The sequence below is a fragment of the Antennarius striatus genome, chromosome 9 (genome assembly GCF_040054535.1).
Source record: "Antennarius striatus isolate MH-2024 chromosome 9, ASM4005453v1, whole genome shotgun sequence".
NCBI lineage: Eukaryota > Metazoa > Chordata > Actinopteri > Lophiiformes > Antennariidae > Antennarius > Antennarius striatus.
In genome coordinates this window covers 16,585,140-16,609,796 of record NC_090784.1, presented here as the reverse complement: position 1 = coordinate 16,609,796, position 24,657 = coordinate 16,585,140, and the positions used below count along the sequence as shown (strand labels likewise).

General features: G+C 40.5%; 1 protein-coding gene across 1 annotated transcript; it reads left to right on the top strand.

Annotated features, from left to right (window-relative positions):
* The first annotated feature begins 9,743 nt into the window (after positions 1–9,743).
* pitpnc1b (phosphatidylinositol transfer protein cytoplasmic 1b) lies at positions 9,744–24,657 on the top strand. The gene is made up of 10 exons (XM_068324732.1): positions 9,744–10,363; positions 15,432–15,580; positions 17,044–17,132; positions 17,378–17,385; positions 17,550–17,621; positions 19,561–19,653; positions 20,675–20,830; positions 21,493–21,556; positions 21,743–21,829; positions 23,208–24,657. Exons 1-10 carry the CDS (start codon positions 10,316–10,318, stop codon positions 23,342–23,344), a joined length of 903 nt encoding a protein of 300 aa, XP_068180833.1. The 5' UTR covers positions 9,744–10,315; the 3' UTR covers positions 23,345–24,657.

The window sequence follows — 24,657 nt, the reverse complement described above, 5'->3', positions numbered from 1 at the left end:
GTGCGTGCGTCAAGGCGGTCGTGCGCGTGGATGAGAAATCTATACTACAGTAGGATGACAGTGACCATGTGTGAGCAGCTTGCAGAAAGAGGAGGAGCATGCAGCATCAAAACACTGCAGCTCAGATAGTGAGTTCCTTATGTTTTGGCTCGATTATGCAATACTGTATTTACATTTCATTAACTTTTTACAACCGTTTTGAGAATTATTTTATAAGAACATGAATCTCAGAATGTGTTGAGTGGGCTGCGTGAAAAGCTAGGATGTAATCTTATCTTCCCTATGGTTGTTAACCCTTTTCTCTTCTGCTTGCAATCAGCCTGGATCAATGAGGCGATCGTCTGCCTCAGATCATCAGTGCAGAGTAATCAGACTGCTCAGTGAATGATCTTATGATTGAGGTTTACCTTTTTCATTGTTCTTTGGGTTTATTTCATGACCACATTCTTAAAAAACATAAATGAAACAAGTGTACATGTAAAAGGCATGTCTGTATGTCCGTCTGCCTGTCTGTCTATCTATTTCTATATGGAGAGACTGCATATACTGTATACTGTATGCGTTTTCCTATTCATTCAGAAGGAACAGAGCTGTGTGACATTACAAAGAGACAGTTTTTCTTTTATCCTGAAGCATTATCCACTGTATTCCTGTGTGTGTGTGTGTGTGTGTGTGTGTGTGTGTGTGTGTGTGTGTGTGTGTGTGTGTGTGTGTGTGTGTGTGTGTGTGTGTGTGTGTGTGTGTGTGTGTGTGTGTGTGTGTGTGTGAGAGAGTGTGTGAGTGTGTGCGCACGCGCGTGAATGTGTTTATTCATATCACTTTGTATACAGTTTTAGATTTTACATCAGAAAGTTAGATAAAATCCATACCGCATCCATACACATTGTTTTGCTTTCATTTGTCCTTAATTTTGAGGTGAAATTCACAAATTCATTAAATTTTTATTCTTACAATTTTAAAAGATAATATTAAAATATTATTATGTATTATTACTGTTGCTGATCCACAAAACAGGTTGTCAACGGTTTTCAGATTTCCTCATTAGAAACTGACTATTAAAAAAAAAAAACTTGACAGTGATACTAAATGGCAGAGAAGGCCATAAGAAAATATACGCAAATTAAACAGGAAATATTTTAATGGTTGAGTATGTAAAGATTTTTTTTTTTTTTAAAAGAAGAAAAATTTATTTATTCTTTCATCTACTAAACCTGCTTTATCCGCCGCCGCGGGTCACAGGGTGCTGGAGCCTATCCCAGCCGACTAGTGGCATGAGGCAGGGATCTCTCAGGGAGCGATGCCAGTGCACCGTGGAGCACACTCACACTCACACTCACACTCACACCTAATTTGGAACTGTACAGTTCACCTGAAGTGCAGGTGGAGGTGGGGGGGGGGAGCTGGAGAACCCGGAGAGAACACACGCAGACACGGGGTGAACATGCAAACTCTGCACAGAGCTGGACAGAAGCTGAACCCAGAACCGCCTCGCTGTGTGGTGACAAGAAGAAAAATATTTTGTTGAAATAACCCTTTAATCTATGCTGTTAAGAATGTGATCAAAAACAAATAAATTATAGGTCTTTTTTGATACGTGCAAAGTGATAAACTGTTGCTTTTGTAATTGCAGACTGTCTCTGAATTTGATGCCGTGTTTTCACTAAACTGAAACAAGGGCGATGAAGGACTGAAATTATTGTGGGAAGCTCAAAAAGCTTCTGTTAAACAAGTAAACAAATGATTTGTGCCATGTGATCACATTGTATTGACAGTATGTAATCCTCACATAAAAGGATATGCAAGCTGTTCTCTGGTCCGACAGGTCAGGAACAATGTTCCTAATATTGAAGGACTTCACCTTCTGCTATCTATAATATCATCAAACAGTTAATTAAAGCAGAAAAATCTCTGCACATAAAGACAAATACAAAAAACATTATTGAATACCTGTGACCTTCAGTGGCTCAGACAGTTAATGCACTGAAAAAAAGACTAGAAGGCTGTTTGATTGATACTCAGAAGACAACGCTTTGGTCTTGATGCACACAGTGATTTCATTATATTTCTAGTGTTTGATGCCATCAGGTGGCAGCTGTGAGTGAGGAGCTGGTACATGTCACATTAAAACTTTTTTTTTTTTTTTTTTGTAGTCTACTGCTGTAAAGAGAAGGAAAGCCAGGTTAGGGTTAGGCGTCATTAATGCCAATGGGTCAGTGGAGGTTATTTCTGGTGCCAAACTGCTTTTTTTCCATGACGTCTGAGCCTTTTACAGGAAGACATTGCCAAACCACATTTTGCCTTACAAAAGTTTGTCCAAATCATTGTCTGCCTCGCAATATCTTGGCTCCCAAATGAAAGGGTGTGGAGATTATTCTAACTGCAGTTCTTCTTTGGCTCCTACTGAACATGTGTGTTGTACTTTGAAGTATGAAATTTGGCAAAGGAAACGCTGCACAGTTGAGGAACTGAAACAAAATGTGAAACAGTTTCACATTTAAAAGTTCAACAGCAAAAGTTCACATAACCTCCTTGGCAGAGATATTCAGTCTGTATTTACAAAGAGAGTTTATTCAATCAGTCAGTATGTATTCATTGGACTGCATTCAATTCTAATTTTGTCCTAAAAGGTTTTTCGAATATCGGTTTATATCTTACCAAGGGTTCCATTAATGTTGTTACCATGAAGTTGGATTCTACAAGTGGAAATACTAATAAATCCATTAAACATACAGGCTTGGATATACATGCAAGTCGACAAAGGAAGCAAATCCATATCACAGTACTTTCATAATCAGAATCAATCAACCGACTTTTGAATAGATCGAAGAAGACATTGTGCTAGTTTTGCCAAACTGTGGTTCAGAATGTAGATAAGATAATTATAAGTTCACAGCGCAATGATTTAATACATAGAAAAACAGAACGTTGTCACAAGTAGAGAGCAGAATTAAACATTTGGAATGCAAACAGCAATTATATTAATTGAAACAAATTAATAACTGGAGCTACATCTGCAGAGCTGCTTCATGCACATATATCAGGGAAGCTGCTCCAAATTGACATAAAACACAACATGGAAACATCATTTCCATTAGACATCATCAACGCACCCGCACAACCGGGGGACTTTTTTAGGTGCAACAAATTTAAAAAAATCAGCTGCTAATTGCTTATTATATACAATGATCTATGTTCAGTTTTAGGACATTTTGTGTGGCAGTAAAAGTTAAGACCCATTAAGCTGATCTTTGTGTCCCAGCCTGGTTATTACGCTCCTGATGATGCAGAAATGGATATGACCGCTGATTCTGGCCCACACATTGTGAAAAGAGATCCGTATCTGGTTCAATGGTCCATTCATTGTCGGTGCCGTAGTTTTGTGGGCCAGATACCCATCAGCTATTCATATTTTCTGCTACAGTGAAAAGGTGAACCAGCTGCTGTGCTCTCCATATTCCTCTTGTTATCTGTATTTGCCACATGCATTCATCTTCATTTGCATTCATCAATCAATTCATCATCACAGCTTGCAGTGTGTCGCTCTCTCGCCTTCCTTCCTGGCTCCATGGCAGTCTCTTGGTTTTGCCTGGAGCCTATGTAGATATTGGAGTGGCAACATTATGGTTTATGAACCATGTGATGGTATGCGTCATTAATGTGTTTACTCCGTATGTGTGTGGGTGTGCGTGTGTCAATATGCACCTGCACAAAAACACAAAACAAAACGTGTGAGTACATTGCCATGACAGTTACAACACAGGGGTGTGAGGTTTTCTTGTTGTTAGACATTAAGGTTAGTTATCATTTGAGGCATATTGTTTTTTTTGCACTTCAATTTACTGCCTGTAAAAGCGTGTGTGTGTGTGTGTGTGTGTGTGTGTGTGTGTGTGTGTGTGTGTGTGTGTGTGTGTGTGTGTGTGTGTGTGTGTGTGTGCTTGTGTGTGCGTGCAAGAGTGAGAGAGACAGTTTGAATATTGTTGTTTAGTTTGACTGGCCTCCCCTATCTTTATTTACGCATCTGTTTTGCTCCGAGCTGACAATCAAATAATTTCTGCACCCCACCCCACCCCCCTTACGCACACACACACACACACACACACACACACACACACACACACACACACACACACACACACACACACACACACACACACACACACACACACACACACTTGCTTTGTATACAGGCACACAGAAACACAGAAAGTACTCATGACATACTGGCCCATGATGACGCTTATATCTAAAACTTCCACTGTCGTGGGTCACAGGGTTGCTGGAGCTTGTCCCGGCGGACACTCCAGACGCGACGCCGGTGCAGCCACATTTATTGATATAAAATGAAAAATGTACTCAATGAAGATTTTTTTTTAAATCTCCCGGATAATTCTATAAGAATGAATATATTGTATTATTACTGTTGTTGTTGCTGTTGTTATACTAAAAACTGCTGAACCAGATTGCAAAAAATAACACCACAACCAAAAACGTTCATTTTCCTTAGTATCATAAGTAATTGCGTCGTCCTCTACATGTAGCTGAAAGAGTGGGTGGGAGGTGCCAGAAAACCGAATCCAAGTGTGTGTGAGGATCATTAGTAGCTTTGGGTCTTTATACAAAAAAAATGATGAGTGGATCTGGAACCATTCTCCATTCATTATATTATAATAAAGAAATTAAGCTATTAAAATATTTATATTTGTTTTTCTGGTGTCATGCAGCCGTTGTGCCCTAAAGAGACTCTCCACACATTCTCCATGCCTTAAACATTAAAACTAACTTTTCTGTATAAATGAACACACTCAAAGGTCTTATAATCATTTTGGTCTGCATCCATTTTCTTTAGTGTTAACGTTTCCGTCTTGTAGGTTTCTAAAGCTGGAATTAGCTTCTTCTTTTTTTTTTTTTTTTTTGAGAAAATGGCATCAGAAAGAAGAAACAGAAACATTTCCAGTGTAGATTTTTTGAAATTATGACACTAATGCTACAACATAAATTGATATTTACAGTAAATTAAAGCCTCGATTATTTTTGCCACTCCACGAATATTCATCAAATTATGCCATCACTGAAAGCCTCGGCAACATTCCTAATTACACCCCTGGATGCAAATGAGGGAGAAATATCTTTCTGACTTTTATGTCACTGGATCGCTGTTGTTTCTGTACTGAAACACAAACAAGGCCGGTAAAAGAAAGTTGACCATGATTAGTAGGAGGCAGGCTGCGAGATGGCTTCAACTGTCTCCTAGGAACGGTGTCAGACTGGAAGTATATCCTGTCTGAGATGTAATTTGACATGTTCCTACAGGCCAAATGGTAGCTTGAGAACACATTTGACTTTTGACTGCAGCGTGTGAAGGCTGGGCCACTGAACAGACAGTATCCAACGGCGTCGTTCATTACATGGAGCTTTGACAGCGTCTCAGAGAGCTGGTGAGAGGAGATGGGGGCAGATTCTGAGGAAATGATTGAGTAAATAAGAGTGAAGGGGTCACAGAGCGCTGTCGTATTATAGAGATGCCTTTTATAGTTAGAGCCGGCTTTTTCACACTTCTTCAAATTCTCCCGCGTTGCATACTGCATCGTACGTACGCATTTGCTTTGCATTGATTCTGTGAGTCTATCGCTCTGTTCCATTTCCACACACTCGCACACACCAAGCAGAAAATGAGGGAGAGAGGCAATTGAATTTCCATTCAGTGACGGAATGCAGAATCAGAAAAAAAGTTCAGGGCCACAGTGTTAGCCTCTATCTCATGCAGACACTGAGCGCAGCCTTAATCCATTCCTCTGCTCTTCACTTTCCACACATCCTTGAATCCAAATCCCTTCCACTCCATTCCTGGAATTAATTATTTCATTTCTTTTCTAGTCCCGGCATTTTTATTTTTTTATCCATGTCTGTGTTTCATTCCATCTTGTGTTTCTGTGAAGAGTCCTGATGAATGTGTGAGGCTAACACTCTCTGATCATCCCTGCTCTAAATGCCTTTAGATACACACGGGCTTCTTGCTGCTTCCAGGGCATGGAAGGTCTCTCTCTCCCTCTCTCTCTCTCTCTCTGTCTCTGTCTCTGTCTCTGTCTCTCTCCCTCTCTCTCTCCCTCTCTCTCTCTCTCCCTCTCTCTCTCTCTCTCTGTCTCTGTCTCTGTCTCTCTCTCTCTCCCTCTCTCTCTCTCTCTCTCTCTCTCTCTCTCTCTCTCCCTCTCTCTCTCTCTCTCTCTCTGTCTCTCTCTCTGTCTCTCTCTCTGTCTCTCTCTCTCTCTCTCTCTCTCTCTCTCTCTCTCTCTCTCCTGTCCTCACCCACCTCTCTCACTCTCAGTTTCACAAACACACAAAAGAACAATGCAAGCTTTGGAATAGATCTGAATCCTTCATCTTTTTTCTTCAGACACACAAACTCTGCGGAGACAAAAATATATTTTCCACCCTCCTCAGAGGATATGAGCTGGTGCTGTTGTTCCTTGTTCAGATTAATGGTGACATTTAAGAACATAGAGCAATTTCAAATAACTTCAACAATTCATTTGGGAACATATGCTCAACAATGTATGAAATTCAATCTATATTGCTGAGCTCATGAATATGAAGAAAAACTGCAAATGAATTATTCTTTTTTTTTTTTTTTACAATGGGAGTCTCTGGACTTGATTACCAGACCTAGAAGCCTTTGTGTGTATGGCGTGTGTTCAGGGGGACTTAATGAAGACGGTTGTGCCAACTCTTGCACCAGCATGTCATGTTGGGGTGCTGCGCTGATTGGTGTGGCCGGACCCGCTGTCTGGAGCCCCTAACGATGTTGGATGAGACCTCATCTTCCCCACTGGCGTGTGAGATTTTCCCAGCGGGACGTGACTTGACAACAAGAGATTGGAATTCGATAAGGATAAGTGAGCACTGTGTTTCATTCAGGTCTCCCCGGGATTCACTTCTATCTTCTAACACACCAAAAAGCACATATATACAGTACATACGCATTGAGAAACCCCACAACCCCCCAGGCGGGCAGTCCTCCAGTGGTATCAATTAAGTAGCTGGTCAAATCAATGTCTTAACATGAGTCTGATACTCAACTACAAGGAGATTATAACTAAGCTTACATCTTAACACAGAGGAGACAGCCACACAAAACACACATTACACGTAGTAACACACAAAAGATGTTGGTACAACAACTAGCGTCCTTTTTGTTTGCTGTGTCACTTGTAGCCGATAGCTTTTGTGAGTAAAAGTGGAATCTTTGCTTTCTTTTTGTCTCACTATTATTTTTCCCTCCTCTTGTCTCTTCCTTTTGTTAAGCTAAAGTCTGACCTCAATACTTCAGCTTTTTGATGATGGGGCCAAAATGAGATCAGAGGTGCCCGGCGGTCTCATCTTGACTGTGGATTGGGAAGAGGAGTAAAGCCGAGAATCCGGACACTCACAGAGAGATGCTGGTACTTACCACACTTCCTAACTATACAACACGCAGCTCAAAAACCAGTCACACCTTATCCCCACAGACCGCTGCATTCGTAATCTTAAATCTTACCCAAAGTCTTACCTCTCACCTTGCTGTGAGATAAAAAAGCTGCAGTATATCACTTGAGTGCCCTCCAACCAAACCAGCACTAATCCAGGCCCATCATTCACACGCTTGGAGCAGGACACCGGAGAACCTTTGACCTTGGCTGGTGACCACACCTTGAGAGCCGGTAATGCTGCGATGGCAGCTGGCCCTCCAGTTAACGATCTGCTTTTGTCTGTTTCCAGGTTAATGCAGATCCATACACACACACACACACACACACACACACACACACACACACACACAGAGTGATACACTTTGTCTTTCTCCCAAATACTCACTCACATGAGTGCTGTCGGGGCAGGAAACATAGAGGTCAAAGAACGCCTCACCGGTTTTCTAAGTGCACCCATTCATTTTTCATTTAATGATATGAGGGGAAGTGATAGATGTAAAAGCAGTGATGAAGTCCCCTTCAAATCCATCACCACCTGCCCCACAGCCTTGCAGGACACACAATAAGGATGGAGCACTCCTCTGAGTGCCTCTGATTAGCTTAGTACTGTTATTTTCATTAAAAAAAATTTCCAGCACTTCACAAATAAAATAAAGACAGCTAGAATTTTTTGTTTTATTATATTTATCATGCAAAAGAAAGTTTAAATTCCATTACATTGACACCTTTAAGCTGATTTGACGACCGAGAGACTTACCGTCCTCAGTGAAGCATGGCATTTTATTTAATTGTAAAATTGGAATCGGCCCTTCTGGCTTGTGAGTTAAGAGTCAAACATGAACTGCTATGCCTCAGATTGAATCATTTAGAGCACAGGTTAATTCAAGGTGTAGAAGCCTTGTGATCTAAATGAACTCAATCAACTAGGCCATATATGCAGTAGGTGCGCTAATAGAATCTCAGTTGGGTGAATGTAAACTGTGCAGTTTGACGACATTCATAAGCAGCTAATATCCACCACGGTGAACAGAACTCTGCTTCTGATGATGTTTCTAAAATGAGGAATATGAAAATAAAAAACAAAATGAATTTCTTCCCTTGATCTGGGACATTTTTTTTTAAATGAATTTGCATATTGAATCAAGATAATGGGAATCTTATTAATACCGGGTCCCATCTATCTGATGTTATGATCCAGATAATGTAACAGATACAAATCTCATTTTAATACCAGGTGTAAGTGGTGCTCTAGTGGCAAACCATCTCCCATTTCTCTTCTCTCATCCCCTGTCATCTTTTCACTTTCAGATCTTTAATTAAGGTGTAAAAAAAAATACACAGACAAACATAAGAAAAGGATCAGAAGCATTTCAAAATACTTTTACCCCTGACTTTGATGTTTTAAAGAAGGCACAGGATGACCGCGGATCTGTACTTCACCCATTAATCCATGGAGAAAATCTTTTTGATCATCAGTCATTCAAAATCCCCTACCATTCCTCTACTTTGGTGGCACAGTTTTCTAACCCTTAGGAATAATAATAACATAGTCACTCAAAGTGATCAATACCTTGATCAACTGCTGGATACACATATAAGTCCCCACCAATCAATTTTTAAACTGTGTGAGTGTCGACGTCCAGCGAGGGTTAAAGGCAGACATGAGTGATGCAACAGTGGTTTCCCTTCACTGGCAACAATACCTGTCTGTCACTGTCACGTCCTGCTCAGACAGCAGGAGAGTTCATGAGTAGCTCAAGGACAAACACGGGCTAAAATATGTGAGTGCTTTAATCACACAACTCATCGACAAAACACAGATTCAATTCAATCCAGTTGAAGGTCATGAAGTAATGCAATATTGGCAAATCTGGCGTTGCGCTTGATGGAAGTTGTGTTGTTCCTGTGATCTCTAATCCGGTGGCCCTCCCCGAGGCCCTGGTGTAGAACCTGAGCGCTGTCATTATCTGAGAGTTCAGAAGGAAGTAAAGGAAACATGCTTCAAATTCAAAAACTAATTGACACCAGTGACAAACTGGGCTTCTCATTGTTTCCAGAAATAGAACGATGTTGTTGAAAATAGTGCTCGCGACAGAGACAGAAGACAGATAAAGATCAGAAAGAGGAAGGGAGGGAGGGAGGAAGGGAGGGAAGGAAAGGGGGAGGGGGGGTTACACAGGTGAAGAGGTAGTAAAGTACAATGGGCGGAGAGAGGGAGGGAGGGAAGAAGGGAGGGAGGGACAGAAAGGGAGATAAGGAGGGAAAAGCAAAGGAATTTGTGAGTAACATGAAAGCAGCGGTTGAACGGAAAAAGGGAGGAGCGCCAGGCGGACAGCAAGGTTACACCAGAAGTCTGAGGAGGAATTAAACAAAGCAAAGAGAGGCACGGAAAGGGACAGAACAGGTAGAGTTGGTTAGCTCTCCGTTCCTACCTCGCAGCTAATTACTACTTCCTTGGTGTGGTGAAGGAAAACAAACAGTGAGAAAAGCTGCAAACGGAGAGGGCAGCTGGGGCAGAAAGCAGAAGTAGCAAGAAAGGGAAGGAGGAAGAGCAGTTGAAGTCTGGTTTAGGAGAGAGACAAACAAATAAAGGGATAGACGAGGCTAGTGGGAGTGAATGAAGGGCAGGCAAAAGAGAAAAGACGCAGATACTCATTGACAGAGTGGTCTGGACTCAACTTCATGGATTACTGACATCAGCAAAACAAAGGAAGAGGAGCGTTAGAAAAGAGGTCACTGCAGTCCAGCCGCATTGTAGCTTGTGTGAGCCTGTGTAGTATGTAACTAAGACAGCTGAGATAGACAGACTCCAGCACAGACACAGTCCAGACAGTCCTCACTGTAACAGCACCATGTTGATGAAAGAGTACCGCATATGCATGCCACTGACTGTGGATGAGGTAAGTTTGTTTGTCTTTCCCATGCTCACACATATAAAACAAACACACACACGCATACACACTGACACAAACACTCCTGCACCTTCAAATTAATGAACAAAAGAGAGGGTTTTATTTCAAATGAGAATGTGTTGGTTCCTTATGTAATCTTAAAAGCCTTAATACACTGATAAGAGAAGTGCTGAGCACACAAACCTCCCGAGGCTCCTATGTGGGAACTTTGACACTGGAGGGGAAATGAGGTAAGGAGAGCTTCACCAGCCTGACGCAGGCAATGTGCAACAACCGATCAGCAGCATCATAGCATTGCTGTTATGTTTATTTTGTATACAAACTTTCCTATCCCCTATGCCAATGCCAGTCTCTAGCTGGATGTAGCACACCTAGCAGCGTTCAGAACTCGTTGGACTGGTTACAGCTCCAAGAGACATAAACTCAAACAAAGGTGTCAATCCTGCAGTTTTACAAACAGGAGAATCCACAAGAGAGAAGGAAAGCCAGGCAATTGGGATGTGCTGATGTGCCCTCCAAAGGAATGTCCTCATCACCTGTCATATTCTCGTCCCCTCCTCTTCATCTCTATCTGTTAACACAACAATGACAGTGAAAAATACTAGTTCGAAATGGGATTTACAGTATCAGCGCAGGACACACAGAGAAATGAAGGTTGCAGCAAATCCTCTTTTGCTTGAATGCAATTTAAGTGTTAGTATAGCTTATTTGAAGCAGTATCAAATAATGACAGGTACCACTCGAAGACATTTAAATGGCACTAACTTATATTTCACTTTTAAGGGAATAGTATTGAATTTAAGGCTTGAGCTATTTAGTTATGCATGTGCAACACAATACGACACATTAGGGTTGAGGAATGTCCACCATTGTGCTTTTCTGTGGGAAAAAATGGACAGGTAGAAGCTTTGAATGGGCGGTGGTTTGATATTCAGCTCCTCATGTGCACATGCTGGCTCTGCCCTTGAGCAAGACACTGATCCCCAGTGTTAATAATACCGCCTTGTCCCATCATCAGGCCTGTAGTGTACATGTTCAGGGTGTTTTAATCAGGAGAGGCCAGTGGATGAAGTGAAAATAATTATTTCTTACATCAGATTATATGTGATCGGCCGTCAGAATGACTTTCAATTAGCCTCTTTGGGGAAACTGAGATTGAAGGGCATCAGCCTTGAGCAGCTTTAGTTTGTGGGTTATATCCCGACTCTTTAGAGCAGACATGGGTGGTGGTGGTGGTGGCTGATGACTGTGACGAGGATGACGCAGGATGAATTTGGTGAATCTACAAAGATGGAAATGATCACTTCAATTTATTTCCATCGCACCATATGAAGGCATTTTTACAAGAGGAGCAGTTTTATACTGAATTTTACAATTACTATCACAATGACAAAACTGATAACAATACTGACAGCGACAATGATATGATCAATGATTGTGTGTCCCTTTGCTATTGGATAGATTTGATCAGCTGCTGGCAGGAGCTGGTTATGTAACAGATACCATGACAGAAATTAAGACGTGTGCATTCATGAGAGGTGTGGATGATATCATTGCACAATAAATACTCTATGACCTCAGCGTGCAAAGGTTTCCATTGATTGGAAGTTCTATGTATGCTCGTGTTCACCTTCCCAAACATTGTTCGTCTTCATTGAGATAAATGTTTTGAATTCATGAGTATACATGTACACTGTTGTTTATAGTATAGATGAATGTATAATTTGTAGGTACAACTATTGTTTAAGTAGCATGCTGGCACGTTTGACTCATTAAGAAATAGAAAGAGATTGATGCAGCTTCAAATCCCCCTCTTTCTGTTCATCAGTGTAACCCTACCTGCTTGATATACAAATGAAATAATAAAATGAAAAGGTAAAGGACATTTATTAGCGTTTTTTTTCTCAAAAATATCTGGAGTGAATCTATTTTAAACAGCACATCACTGAGTTTAAAAAAAAAAATTAATATTGTGGGATTATCTGTAAAATAAAACTGTTGAATTTTAAGCAAACTCGATTAAAGGGTTGGGAAAGTAGAATGGAAGAACCTGTAAACAGGAGTGGATCCAGGTGAAGGGATGGAATTACAGCAGATTATTGAATGATAGGTCTTTTTTTTCAGATGGGGGTGGGGGGTTCTGTTAATTTCAAATAAACTGCATGATGAGTTCACATAAAATTGTCTGTAAAAGTGTCACAAACGCCAAACCAAAGGTTATAGTTTCAGAATGCTTGTTTTAAAAAATCTCTGTAACATAGTCATTGTTGTTCAATGTGTTTGGGAACACGGGAAAATACGACTTGTATTTCACTTCATTGAAGGTGGCATTTAACTCATAAAGTTCTACATGAATCTGCATTAAACTTTTATCAGACAGTAAAAACTAACAAATTTTGGGAAGAATCAGTCCAGTGAAATAGAAAATACATGGATCCAAGTTCTAGGTGAATATTTTCATGGTTAAATAATCTTTATAAAGGTGCTGCATAATAATAGGAATGTAGGAGGTCCCTTAGAAGTTTCAAACGTACTTGGGCTTGTTTTGTTTGTTTTGACTGTTTTTTTTTAGGTTTCTAAATGAGAGGGATTTTTAAATAAGTCTGTTCATACTTTAATTTCCAGTTCAATGGTGAAAAGCCATTGTGTCCACAAACATCTGCTGTTTACATTGGCAGATAAGAGAGTCCAAAGATAACTTCTGAAATACAGTTAACCAAATGGAAATCACACAAGGTGGATGAATGTTTTTTTGTAGTCACCACTTCAAGAGACATACACAAAATGGTTATGTTTTGGAGCTGCGTACACAATCAGATGCAAATATTTAATTAAGCTTCTTGGATGTGTTTTGCAAAAATAGTTTCATTTTCTTTGTCAGCGAACAGAGTCGGGCCTGAAAAACACACTGAAGTCTTCTGAGCCTCGCGTTTAATCACTGCTTACAAAGAAGAAAAATAAAAGAAAGTAGCTTTGAGATTTATTTCCGTTTAATCATAAAATCTTTCATTTTCAGTTGCCTTCATGCTGACACAAGCAAAGGAGCTATATTTACACCCAGCAATGTATGACAAACTCATTACGTGTAACCCCATCATCAATTTTAAGACAGTGGGAGGAAAAGTTTGTAAACACATCACTAATCTAAGCCACTCAGAGGACAGAGCAGTCATTCCAGGATGGATCTTTAGAGCCTACTGCTAAAATTAGTTTTCTAGAAAGTGAACAAGAGTCACAAACCTGTGTGGGAGGAGTTATCTGCTCAGAGATCTGCTAAGCACCCACTGCTTTGATTAATTAAATACCATGGATACTCAGTAAGTACGTATTGAATTTTGACATTCCAAAGTAATTGAAACAAGAAGTTGAGATGTCATATCGATGTGCGGAGAGCAAAGTGAAGGATGACAAACTGAGATCTGGCCTCCTCTTCCTCGTTTCCTCTCCATCTTTCTCTGTTTTGTCTTTTAATTAAAAAAATTCTTTACTGACACACCAATATAGGGCAACAAAATGAATTGCATCAAGTGGCCCCGTCAGAACACTTAAGTTGTTTATAGTATAAGTGTATGGCTTTTTATTAGCATTTAACATTACTGAGATTAGAAAGTTCCCCACGTGAGCATTATTAAAGGACACACAATGCTGAGGAGAAACAGACAGAGCGACAGCAGCATCAGTGCAAAGACTGAAGTATTCTTGTGGGAAGCGTGTGATTTGTCAAGCACTGATTCTAACAGGCAGATGCCTAAAGGCCCCGTCTTCTTTGAAATATACACTCCTGCCTCATCAGCGAGGAGCACAAAGTGGGGCAGGAAAGAAGAACAATTTACATCCACCCATAATTTAGTCACCATATATTCACACTCAATGGCCAAATTAAATTTAAAGACAAATATGGTCACTTGAGGGAAATCTTTACACACAGCAAGCAAGGTTTTGGGTTTTTTTTTAAATAAAAAGTAAATGCAAAGCTTGGGCTTACATGGCACTGAGTAAATGCCTGTCGAGGCAAAGAAACTATGACTGAAGCCGTTGCCGAGAGATTATTCTGTTCTCCTTCGTGGAGTGTGCAGTTTATTGATTAGATGTGACTGGATTTCTGCTTACTGAAGTTCCCAAAATTCCTTATTACCTTAGGGCCACCAGTGTGACAGATTTTGATAACTTTAATTAAACTCTTTCTTAAATATCAAGACAAGTCATTTTTCTTTATATGGCCTAAAATCGTAAATTTGCCCCAAAGGGCTGTAAATTTTTTACAGAATACATCCCACGCTATCCCTCAGCTTTCTTTATTTGCTTTGGAAAGAAAATACAAAAAAATTTTATTAAAAAATGTAGAAAGTTTCAGAAGACATGCAACAAATGTATAGAGAGAAGAGAGAAACAATGATGGTTGTGTTCACACTTGCTGATATGAACGTAACATTTTCTTTCGCACCAGCATGTGGGGACCATTCTGGATGCTAAAATTCTGTACAACAGTGGAAGAAGTAGAAATGACTTTGCTAACAGCAGCTGGCATTGATCCTTGTCAATCGGTTTTTGATTGATTTTTTGGGGGGATGTCAGGACTAGTCCAACAAAATCCATTACATTTTGATGGGGAGCTGGATCACCTCTAAATCCAGAATCCTTGTGAAGGACTTTTTAGCATTGCAGAATAACTATGAAGCTGATAATGATACCAATATGATTCCAAATTCTGGAAGGCTTCAAGTTGGGGAGTCATGAGAGTCAGACTGTCATGGGATTACTGCACCAAAGGCCAAAGACGTGATGAAACTGAGCCGCTTACTGTTTATATGTAGAAATGTGTGTGTTCAGTAAAAATATTACATCAAATAATGGTAGGAGATAAACATGAAGGTCATGATTAGAGTTCAGGTTTCTTGCTTAGTTGAAATTTTCTTATATGGAGGCCCACAGTGAAAAAACACTTGATGAATGAAACGCACTGGATTAGTAAAATGATTTTGCTGAAGATTTTCTCACCTTTTATCCTCATTTTAACCAACACACAACCAATCTCAAACCTCTGCTCTGCCTACAGTACAGGATCGGGCAGTTGTACATGATCAGTAAGCACAGCTGTGAGCAGAGTGGTGGAGGAGAAGGGGTGGAGGTGGTGAGGAATGAGCCAGACGTTCACCCCCAGTTTGGCCAGGGACAGCTGACCGAGAAGCGAATCTACCTCAGCAGGTAAGAATGCAGCTTGACAACGCTGCGTAACTACCGGTACTGACGTATTTGTGCTTGTTATTCCGGCTATTTGCAGCACCAGCATGGAAACAGATTGTGTGTGATCTTTGATTTCTAAGATCACTGCAAAGTTGTGTGGCGTGTGGGTTCAGGTTCATGTAACACTGCTGATAAGCAATAAAACGTCAATTCAACACTCACTGCAGCAGCCTCAATTCAATCCCAATTCCCTCAATTCAATTCAAGTACAATATTTGTAGTTTGAAAGGTTTGGAGGTCTGCTCTGCAGAGGCACTAAAAGAAAAAAACATAAGTCAAGGTATTAAGTGGAACTTTCATGAGGCATAATTGTGTGACTGCATCCCTATCATCTGAGTAGGCACCATTAATTTAATTTTAGACTCATAAATGTCACTGGAAATGTTCAAAATATATTTCTGTTGCAAACTGAAAAAGCTACTAGGACTGTTGCTCAAAAAAATATTATATTACATTCAATATCTCAATTTATATACAAAGCAAACTTTGTAGTGTTGCTTGATTTCTTAAAGTCATGTTTAAAACACTTATTTTAGGTGTAAGTTGAATAAAAAAATCAATATCTTACATTCGATTTGCTTGTTGGTTTAAAGGGTTATTTGTTTTGAAAAAGTTGCTTGGCAATCAGTGGACAGCATTGGAAGTTACTATTTGAACCCTAGATACAGTTGAGCAGGTAACCCTCCATAAAACAGAGTCCGACGGCTAGATTCTGTTACTTCTGCGCAAACGCAAGCTGGTCCTTTTTCCGCCAGTATCTGCAGCTTCATATTTAGCCCAAGCATTGCATGAGTCATACACAAAAGTTTGATGACAACTACAGATATGCGACCATAAAACAGGAAGTAGATGAAAAATGGAAAGACTGAAATGTCGTGTCTGTCTGTGACAGATAATATCTCGTTTTTTTGGTTTGGTTGCTTTTCGTTCTAGGTTTCAGTCAACCAATCTGTTATGGTGTAAACACACACTAAAAATAACTGGAGTATTTCATCCATCTAAATTCCTGCCTAACCTAGAACTAACCTCAACAATTATTCTAATCATAAACTCAGGGTGTGATCACAGAATCACTAAAGGAAGTGGATTTTCTCACCGTTTCCAAATGGCTGTGTGACAGTGAGGCATTTGGTCCTGCTGATGATATGCTGGAAACTATCCATGTACATATATGACACCCACGCAGGTACGGTGACTGGAAAACATATTCTATCTCAATCGTGTTCTGACATGTGACCTAGAAGCTACAGTAGAAAGTCATCAACGCTGGAATAACACAAATACAAATGAGTCATAAAATGAAGGCTATGGTAAAAATAGCCAACAGGTAGTTGAGCTATAAATAAAAAGCACTCAGGATCTCTCTCTTTCTCTCTCACTATCTCCTCTTTTCATCCTGTTTCTTTATTCCTTATTTCTTGAAGCAAACTGCCATCCTGGGCGAAGGCGTTAGTCCCGCGATTCTTCTACGTGACAGAAAAGGCCTGGAACTTCTACCCATACACGATCACAGGTGTGTGTTTAAGTGCTTCTGTATGTATCAAACATCAGATTCCTTTCACCTCGACGCGTTATACAAAATATATTTACTTTTAGCAGCTGTTTTTCCGAGTGCCATCAAATATTTAATATCATGTATGCATTTATTCCAGTGGGATGAGGTGTGTGTTTGTGAGAGAGAGAGATTGTGCTCTCATGCATGTGTGAGTAACTAATGCTGTTTCTCCCTTTTCATACTGAACATCACTGATGCTGCAGAATACTCAGTAAGTATTCTCTCTCACACATCATTTACTGTACATGAATACCACAGCACTCATCTCCCTCCAGTATCTGTGGATCTAATCTGCAGCCTGCTTTCACTCCATATCTGCTCTCAACACTTTCTTTTTTTTTTTTCAACATTTGTACCTCCCGCCACCCCCCGTAGGTATCATTTCTCCCCAGGTTCAGCATCCGCATTGAGACGAGATTTCAGAACAACAACGGCGATAACAGCAATGTGAGTATGATGGAGAGGGAGCAGGAGGTGAGAGTGATGGAATGATTAGGGAAGGGGGGAAGACAATGACGAGAGAAAGGAGGGAAATTACAATTTTCTGTACAGCTCCGAGCAAATGTTCAGAAAATTGATGTGACCATTACAAGCAAAACAAGCAAAGCACAAAATGCAGTATCGGCAGGTCTATTAACAAAACATGCAATGGCCTTGAGCATGGTTACTGCACTGCATTTTATCCAAAGCTTAAACATACACACATACACACACACACAAAGAACTTCACAAACAATTGCAATTCTCTCTAGCCTTTGTGTTTGCATGTCACCCTGGTGTTTCCATGTTGTAATTAAAGGATCAAGCCAAGTAGCAAGAACCGGCATGTCAAAAGAAACAGACGTGGATAAAAATGCAGCAAATCTTGTTTCATGTCATGCAGTTTCTGGTTGTATAAGATTTTACTAAGCAAACATGCATTCAGAGAGAAAAGCTTCAAGGCTCAGCCTTGGAGAGCACTTTAATATTTCCTTTTTATGCCTCTACATCAGGTTTCACAAGTAACAGAGAAGACAAGAATTTTTGTTACAGCTTAAAATAGTAGAATGTTTGATGCAATGAGAGCTGGAACAATTAAATGACTGAAATTAAGTTATTATATCAATCTTTTAAGATCTTTTCTTAAAAGATTTTGGGCGATTTGGTGTATTTTATTTTAAAATAGCAAAGGTATAAAGTCACATAGAATTACTCAAAACAAGAAAAACAGTATTAAAGTCCTGCTTATAAATTCATAAAATGTAATACCAAAACAACCGCAGTCATTTCTGTCTAATTCTTAAATGTATAAGTTTGGGGCAGCGGTAGCTCAGTCCATAGTCTTGGTTTGGTGGTTCAAGACCCGGGTGGGCCAAAAATATTTGGATTGTGAACTGGTAGTTCACCTCCTGAGTGCTGCTGAGGTGCCCTTGAGCAAGGCACGTACCCTTTCAGGCCCCTGTGGGCATGTTGGTCACCCGATGCGGCAGGAAAGGCACAGTGGTCAACACAACAGTGCTGGTGTTCATTTCTATAAATAAATATTTGTATTTATTTGATATAACACTATTTTTTTCTTACATGCTTTTAAATTTGAAATATACAACTGACTTACTTAATCTTTAATTTTCAAATTTTATTTTAAATTTAAAGGTTACTTAATCTTTAAATTTTAAATATACAACTGACTTCATTGCTGGTAATATTAAGATGTGATCGTACTGGAAGTCATGACTTCCAGTAATACCAGTGTCAAAGCTCTTTTATGAATGTGTGAATAACCGACTAACAGTGAGCCAGAGACTATAACAAGAAACGTTCGAGTTTGTTTCGCCCTGAGCACATCGTATAATACAACACAATACATCCAGCTAATGCAACACATTCCATTTTAGGGAGCAAGACCTTGAGTAGACACACACCAGCAACAACACCACATGAGCACAGCAGGCTCTTATCTCATGGCAGAGCTTTTTTTTTGTCTGTTAGTTTTCTTCTGTGAAATAAACAACTTTTAGTGGGCATTAGAACAAATTTCAAACAAGGTCAGATAAAGTACACTCTACCAAGCTTCCTTCCATTCTCGCCAAAAGAGAAGTATATTCAGCTCTCATGAATCCTCTTTTTCCTTCCTTTTAATATCCCCCATATGTCCTTGTTTTCTTTCATCTCCCCCTTCTCCGCCGTCTCTGTCTCTTCTCTCATCTCTTTGCTCCAGTGTGATTTGCTCCAAGGGCCTCAGGGTGAGATATGGTGAGAAGTGTTATGGTGTGTGACCTCAGTTTTCTACCCAGTTACTCATCTACTCCCTTTCCACTCTTCACCGAGCGAGTGACTCCATGTGTGTTAGGGGATGTGTGTCCATTCTCATTACACTGTATGACCTCCTCCATCTGTTTGGCTCTAGGTGTTTGGGGACACTCCGACCCCAGAGGAGAACGTGAGTTTCCTGGATATCCTAAGTGACCCCATCCCCGAAAAGCACTACAAAGAGTCAGAGGTGCGTAGCAATGGTGACAAGTGCACAAAAGGCTAAAACAAATGATTGTGGCAAACCTGTGTCAGCAAAAGCTGTAGGATGACATTAGCTGAGTAAGCATAAATACGGTTAGAGAAACACGATGAATAAGTGACGACAGTCAATGTCTGATTATTACATATTGAACTAGCATCTGAAATCCAGTATCTTCACATAAAGATTGGAAACAGGCATAAGAAGTTGCCAAGTTCTGTTCAAAATTAAAAACAACTCCGATTAATATGATGCATCATGTTAAATTCACACCCAAATGAATATAAATGATCAGAGGCCTGCTGTTACCGTTTTATCTCTCTGTAAAATCTATGTACCATTGTGAATGCAGCCAGGGGTGGCAAATTTCCCAAAATTTTTATCATTTTTAGAATCCAGATGTGTTGAAACTGGCACACAAATGTAAAAACAACAAACTTTCTTTTCTTGACTTCAATTCACACGCTTTGTCTCGACCATCATTCCATCTCTTTCAAGGTTTCACAGTTCTTTTCTCTTCTCTAGTCTTTAAGGACAGACATACTTTACGGGTCTGAGCCTCACAAGCATGAAGACAAACAAATCAACACAGACGCTCGTGCAGCCACACAGTCATGTAGCTGCACATCTAAAAGGTCACAGATAAACTCCTTAGCATTTTGCTGAGAAGCGATCTGCTCACACCTCCACACACACACACACACACACACACACCTCCACGCACATCATCACACACACGTGCAGTTCACACATACACATTCATAGTTTCACCCTGAAGATGCCTCACGGGGCTGAAGTTTCTGTGTGTGTGTGTGTGTGTGTGTGTGTGTGTGTGTGTGTGTGTGTGTGTGTGTGTGTGTGTGTGTGTGTGTGTGTGTGTGTGTGTGTGTGTGTGTGTGTGTGTGTGTGTGTGTGTGTGTGTGTGTGTGTGTGTGTGTGTGTGTGTGTGTGTGTGTGTGCGTGCATGTGTGTATACACACAGTTCATTCCCAGTTTTTCTTCTGTACAGGACCTGAGTCGCTGGAATTCAAGTAAAACTGGTCGGGGGCCCCTCGAGGAGGGCTGGAGGGACGACTCCAAACCCATTATGTGCTCCTACAAGAGGGTGGTGTGCAGCTTTGAAGTGTACGGCTTCCAGACCAGGACCGAGGAGTTCATACACAGAGTGAGACAGCTTTCATCAATCATCAAGCATGGCTTTTCACATCCAGGTTGGATCAAGATATGATCTGCAGTTAATGTACTTGTTAAAGAAGGTATAAAAGTTCAACCTACTGCTAATTATATTCATTAAATCAATCTGCTTCATATAAATCTTTCACTCCTTCCATTTACAGTAAAAATGCAACAACCCTGATACGTAGTCATTTGAATAATGATAATAATAAATCACGTTAGTATAATAACCATGACCAAATAGTTTTACGCAATCCACTGATACGGGAGATTCACAGGGAAATACACTACGATGTTTTTGCTCCACAAACCGTTAAGGTCTGTTGAACTGATGATGAGAAGATAACTTCTAGTAACGATGCGTGAAGAAAAGTCAAAAGCAAAAAACAAAAACTAGTGATTGATATTTTCGACCGTTTGCAAAAATGCGGTTTAGTTTCGACGCAGGCTTGCATGAATGACAGCTGAGATAAGTTTCCACTTATCATGAGGATGATCTCTTTCATTTGGAGTGTTTGCGCAATGGCAATGACATTAGTTTGACAATGACATTCTATAATGTAACACAACCCTTTACATGCACACAAACAGTCCCAACTATGTGCAGAATTAATCTTTTTTGACGTCTTTCTTTTTCTGAAATTACTTCAGAACATCAGGGATATTCTCCTGGTTGGCCACAGACAAGCAGTAGCGTGGATAGACGAATGGCACGGTGAGTCAGACATACCGTTCACAACGTGAAATTTTACATATCATAGATAAATAATGAACTATTCAGAGCAAAGGAGTTATACTTTGTTGTATTTTTTATGACTTAACCCTCAATTTACATCCTGTGAGATTCAATACATATTTTAAACTATGTTCTGATGCTGTGTGCGCTTCACGTTTCCCACAGGGCTGAGTTTGGAGGAGGTGAGAGAGTACGAGCGGGCAATGCAAGAGAAGACCAACAGCAAAGTCAAATCCAGCCAGAACAACACAGGTAAGGCTGCAGCGCCTGACCTCCACGGGACTGAAATACCACAGAGGATGGAATCAGAGTTAGTGTGTGTGTGTGTGTGTGTGTGTGTGTGTGTGTGTGTGTGTGTGTGTGTGTGTGTGTGTGTGTGTGTGTGTGTGTGTGTGTGTGTGTGTGTGTGTGTGTGTGTGTGTGTATTATAGGCGAAAATAAGGACAGGACATGGGGAAAAAAAGCACCAAGTTAAATTGCATATTTCTGCTCCACTGTAATTATTCTTCCATTTAATTTTCAAACAATGCAGCAGTAGATCTACGCAGACAGGGAAGATACTGCCCTGATTCCATGTTCATAGATCATAAAGAATTTACAATCTGAATAGGAATTTTGTGTTCATAAAGTTTAATGTGTTTATCCAGTGCCAGGTGCACAATGTAAAATAGTATAAATATATAAATAACTGCATTACTAACAGGCTGTAGAAGAATCTGGTTACACCCTTAGTGTCTGTGATGTGGCCTCCTAGCACCCAAATGATTGGAGTCTGTCTGTGGGTGAAAATGAAAAGGGGAGAGCAGTCGGGAAGCGTTTCACAAGACAATGAACGGGAGGAAGGAGAGACAGGGGGTGCATGTCCAGAAAAAGATGATAGAAAGGTGCTGATGTAAGGGAAGAGAGAGTCAAAGCCGGTTCATAAAGTGATAATGCCATTGCGTCGCGCTGATAAATGATGTAATGCAGCAACCTGCTGAACTGTCCTCATTGTCAGACCTCCAATCATAAATAACCAGTCTTTGCTGCAAATGTCAACTCTGTGTGTGTGTGTGTGTGTGTGTGTGTGTGTGTGTGTGTGTGTGTGTGTGTGTGTGTGTGTGTGTGTGTGTGTGTGTGTGTGGTCACCCTGCCCCCTGCTGGTTGCTCTGGTGAACCTCAGCTGAGCATTAGAGAATTCAGAGGTAGATTTCACAGGTTGGCCGGCAGCCTCCTGCTGCCGCTGCGTTCTCTCTGTCTGTCTCTCTGTCTGTGTGTGTGTGTGTGTGTGTGTGTGTGTGTGTGTGTGTGTGTGTGTGTGTGTGTGTGTGTGTGTGTGTGTGTGTGTGTGTGTGTGTGTGTGTGTGTGTGTGTGTGTGTGTGTGTGTGTGTGTGTGTGTGTGTGTGTGTGTGTGTGTGTGTGTGTGTGATGATGATGAGAGGCATTAAGCTGCAACAAATCTGCAGTCATTGCTCAACCTGCTGCAGCTCGCTGCACTGCCATGAGCCCCTACAGGCCAAACGCTGTTACTGCGTCTGCACACAACCAATAGTCATTGTGACATTAATAGAAATGCGGTAATAAAATTAAACAGAGAATTTTCTGTCTATCTATCTATCTATCTATCTATCTATCTATCTATCTATCCAGCCTCTCGTCCAGCGTTCTCTCGCTCCATCTCGGTGGCAGACGAGCGTTCCCTGAAGAAGATGGGAGTGACGACAGAGACAATATGTGACCCATCTGCCTCACCCAGCACCTTACGCCTCAACTCCCATCCTGAATGATACCTCAACCTCAAACACACACACACACACACACACACACACACACACACACACACACACACACACACACACACACACACACACACACACACACACACACACACACACACACACACAGTGAATGCACAGAAATGTTAAACAGTGACATTATCATCATAATTGGAAGATTTTGACATTTTGAGAAGGAGCCTGTTCATTTAATGGGTCAAAGTCAAATCAGTACTTTCACATCTACAAGCAGCTGCTAATTAGCTTATCTTACCCTGTCTGGGGACAAGGGGTGGGGTTGCGGGGGGGTTGGTTTCGGCTGCTGTGGTTCTGGCCATCTGAGCACCTCTACATCCCTCAATAAGACTTAAAATCTTGTTTTATTATTCTGTACGGAACAAAAAGTTTATAAATGATGACTTGTTCAATGTAAAATTGTAAAAATCTGTTGTTAAACTGTTAAAAAAAATGTGGATTTAATATAAAACGGCAATCAGACATGATGGTATCGTATGTGTATTATGGAATCACCCTGTTATTCCATCTTTTCGGTCTTTGTCCTATAAGTTAAGTAAACTGGCTGCTGTTGAGGGTTTCTGAGAATGAATTTAAACATTTCCACAAAAAAATATTTATTATTTCCTCTGTACATGGAGTTGCTCTCTAGACTGCATGTCAAAGCACAAAACAAGAACACTTAAAGTTTAGGATTATTGGTACTTTTAAAGGCTTTCCAGTGTGTTTTCCAGCCTGCGGGTAGGGTGGGTGATGATGCTTTGTCTCTGTTCCTTGGCAATAACGAAGCTAAGCGACCACCAGCAGGGCTGTCCGATTGTTTCCTAGCCCCACGGCCAGCAGCCTACAGACAGATGCATAAGGAGTTTAATAGAGTGGATCTAATGAAAGGGAACAGAGGAGAACTGGGGAGGCTGTCGACATTATGGATCTGATCTCCTCACCACCTCAGCCAATAGGTCAAACCAGGTGTATTGACAAATGGCGGTGAGGTATCGTATTGGTTCCTCGATCGTTCTGCTGAGAGCTGCAAACAGGTCAAGCCAGGGATGAACTTCATTTATGAGTCGATGTTGATGATGGCATTTATAAGACTATTAATGTAATTTCTTAACCTTCAAAGGAGAATGGGTTTTTTATTCATCAGAGATTAATGGTGAAATAATAAAGTTTACTGGTGCCTTATTTGTAAAATCATTCATCTTGAATGAGATAAAAATTAATCTGGTGGAACATATGTATGTAAATTTCACTCTCCAGTCTTTCGTGATTATTTTTGTTATCAATAAATACTACTGTTTTCCAATGAG

Excerpts from the sequence above, each read along its gene's own strand:
- pitpnc1b (XM_068324732.1), top strand. The coding sequence starts at position 10,316 with ATGTTGATGAAAGAGTACCGCATATGCATGCCACTGACTGTGGATGAG. Across the intron at positions 10,364-15,431 it reads TGCCACTGACTGTGGATGAG|TACAGGATCGGGCAGTTGTA; the intron begins GTAAGTTTGTTT and ends CTCTGCCTACAG. Across the intron at positions 19,654-20,674 it reads AGCACTACAAAGAGTCAGAG|GACCTGAGTCGCTGGAATTC; the intron begins GTGCGTAGCAAT and ends TCTTCTGTACAG.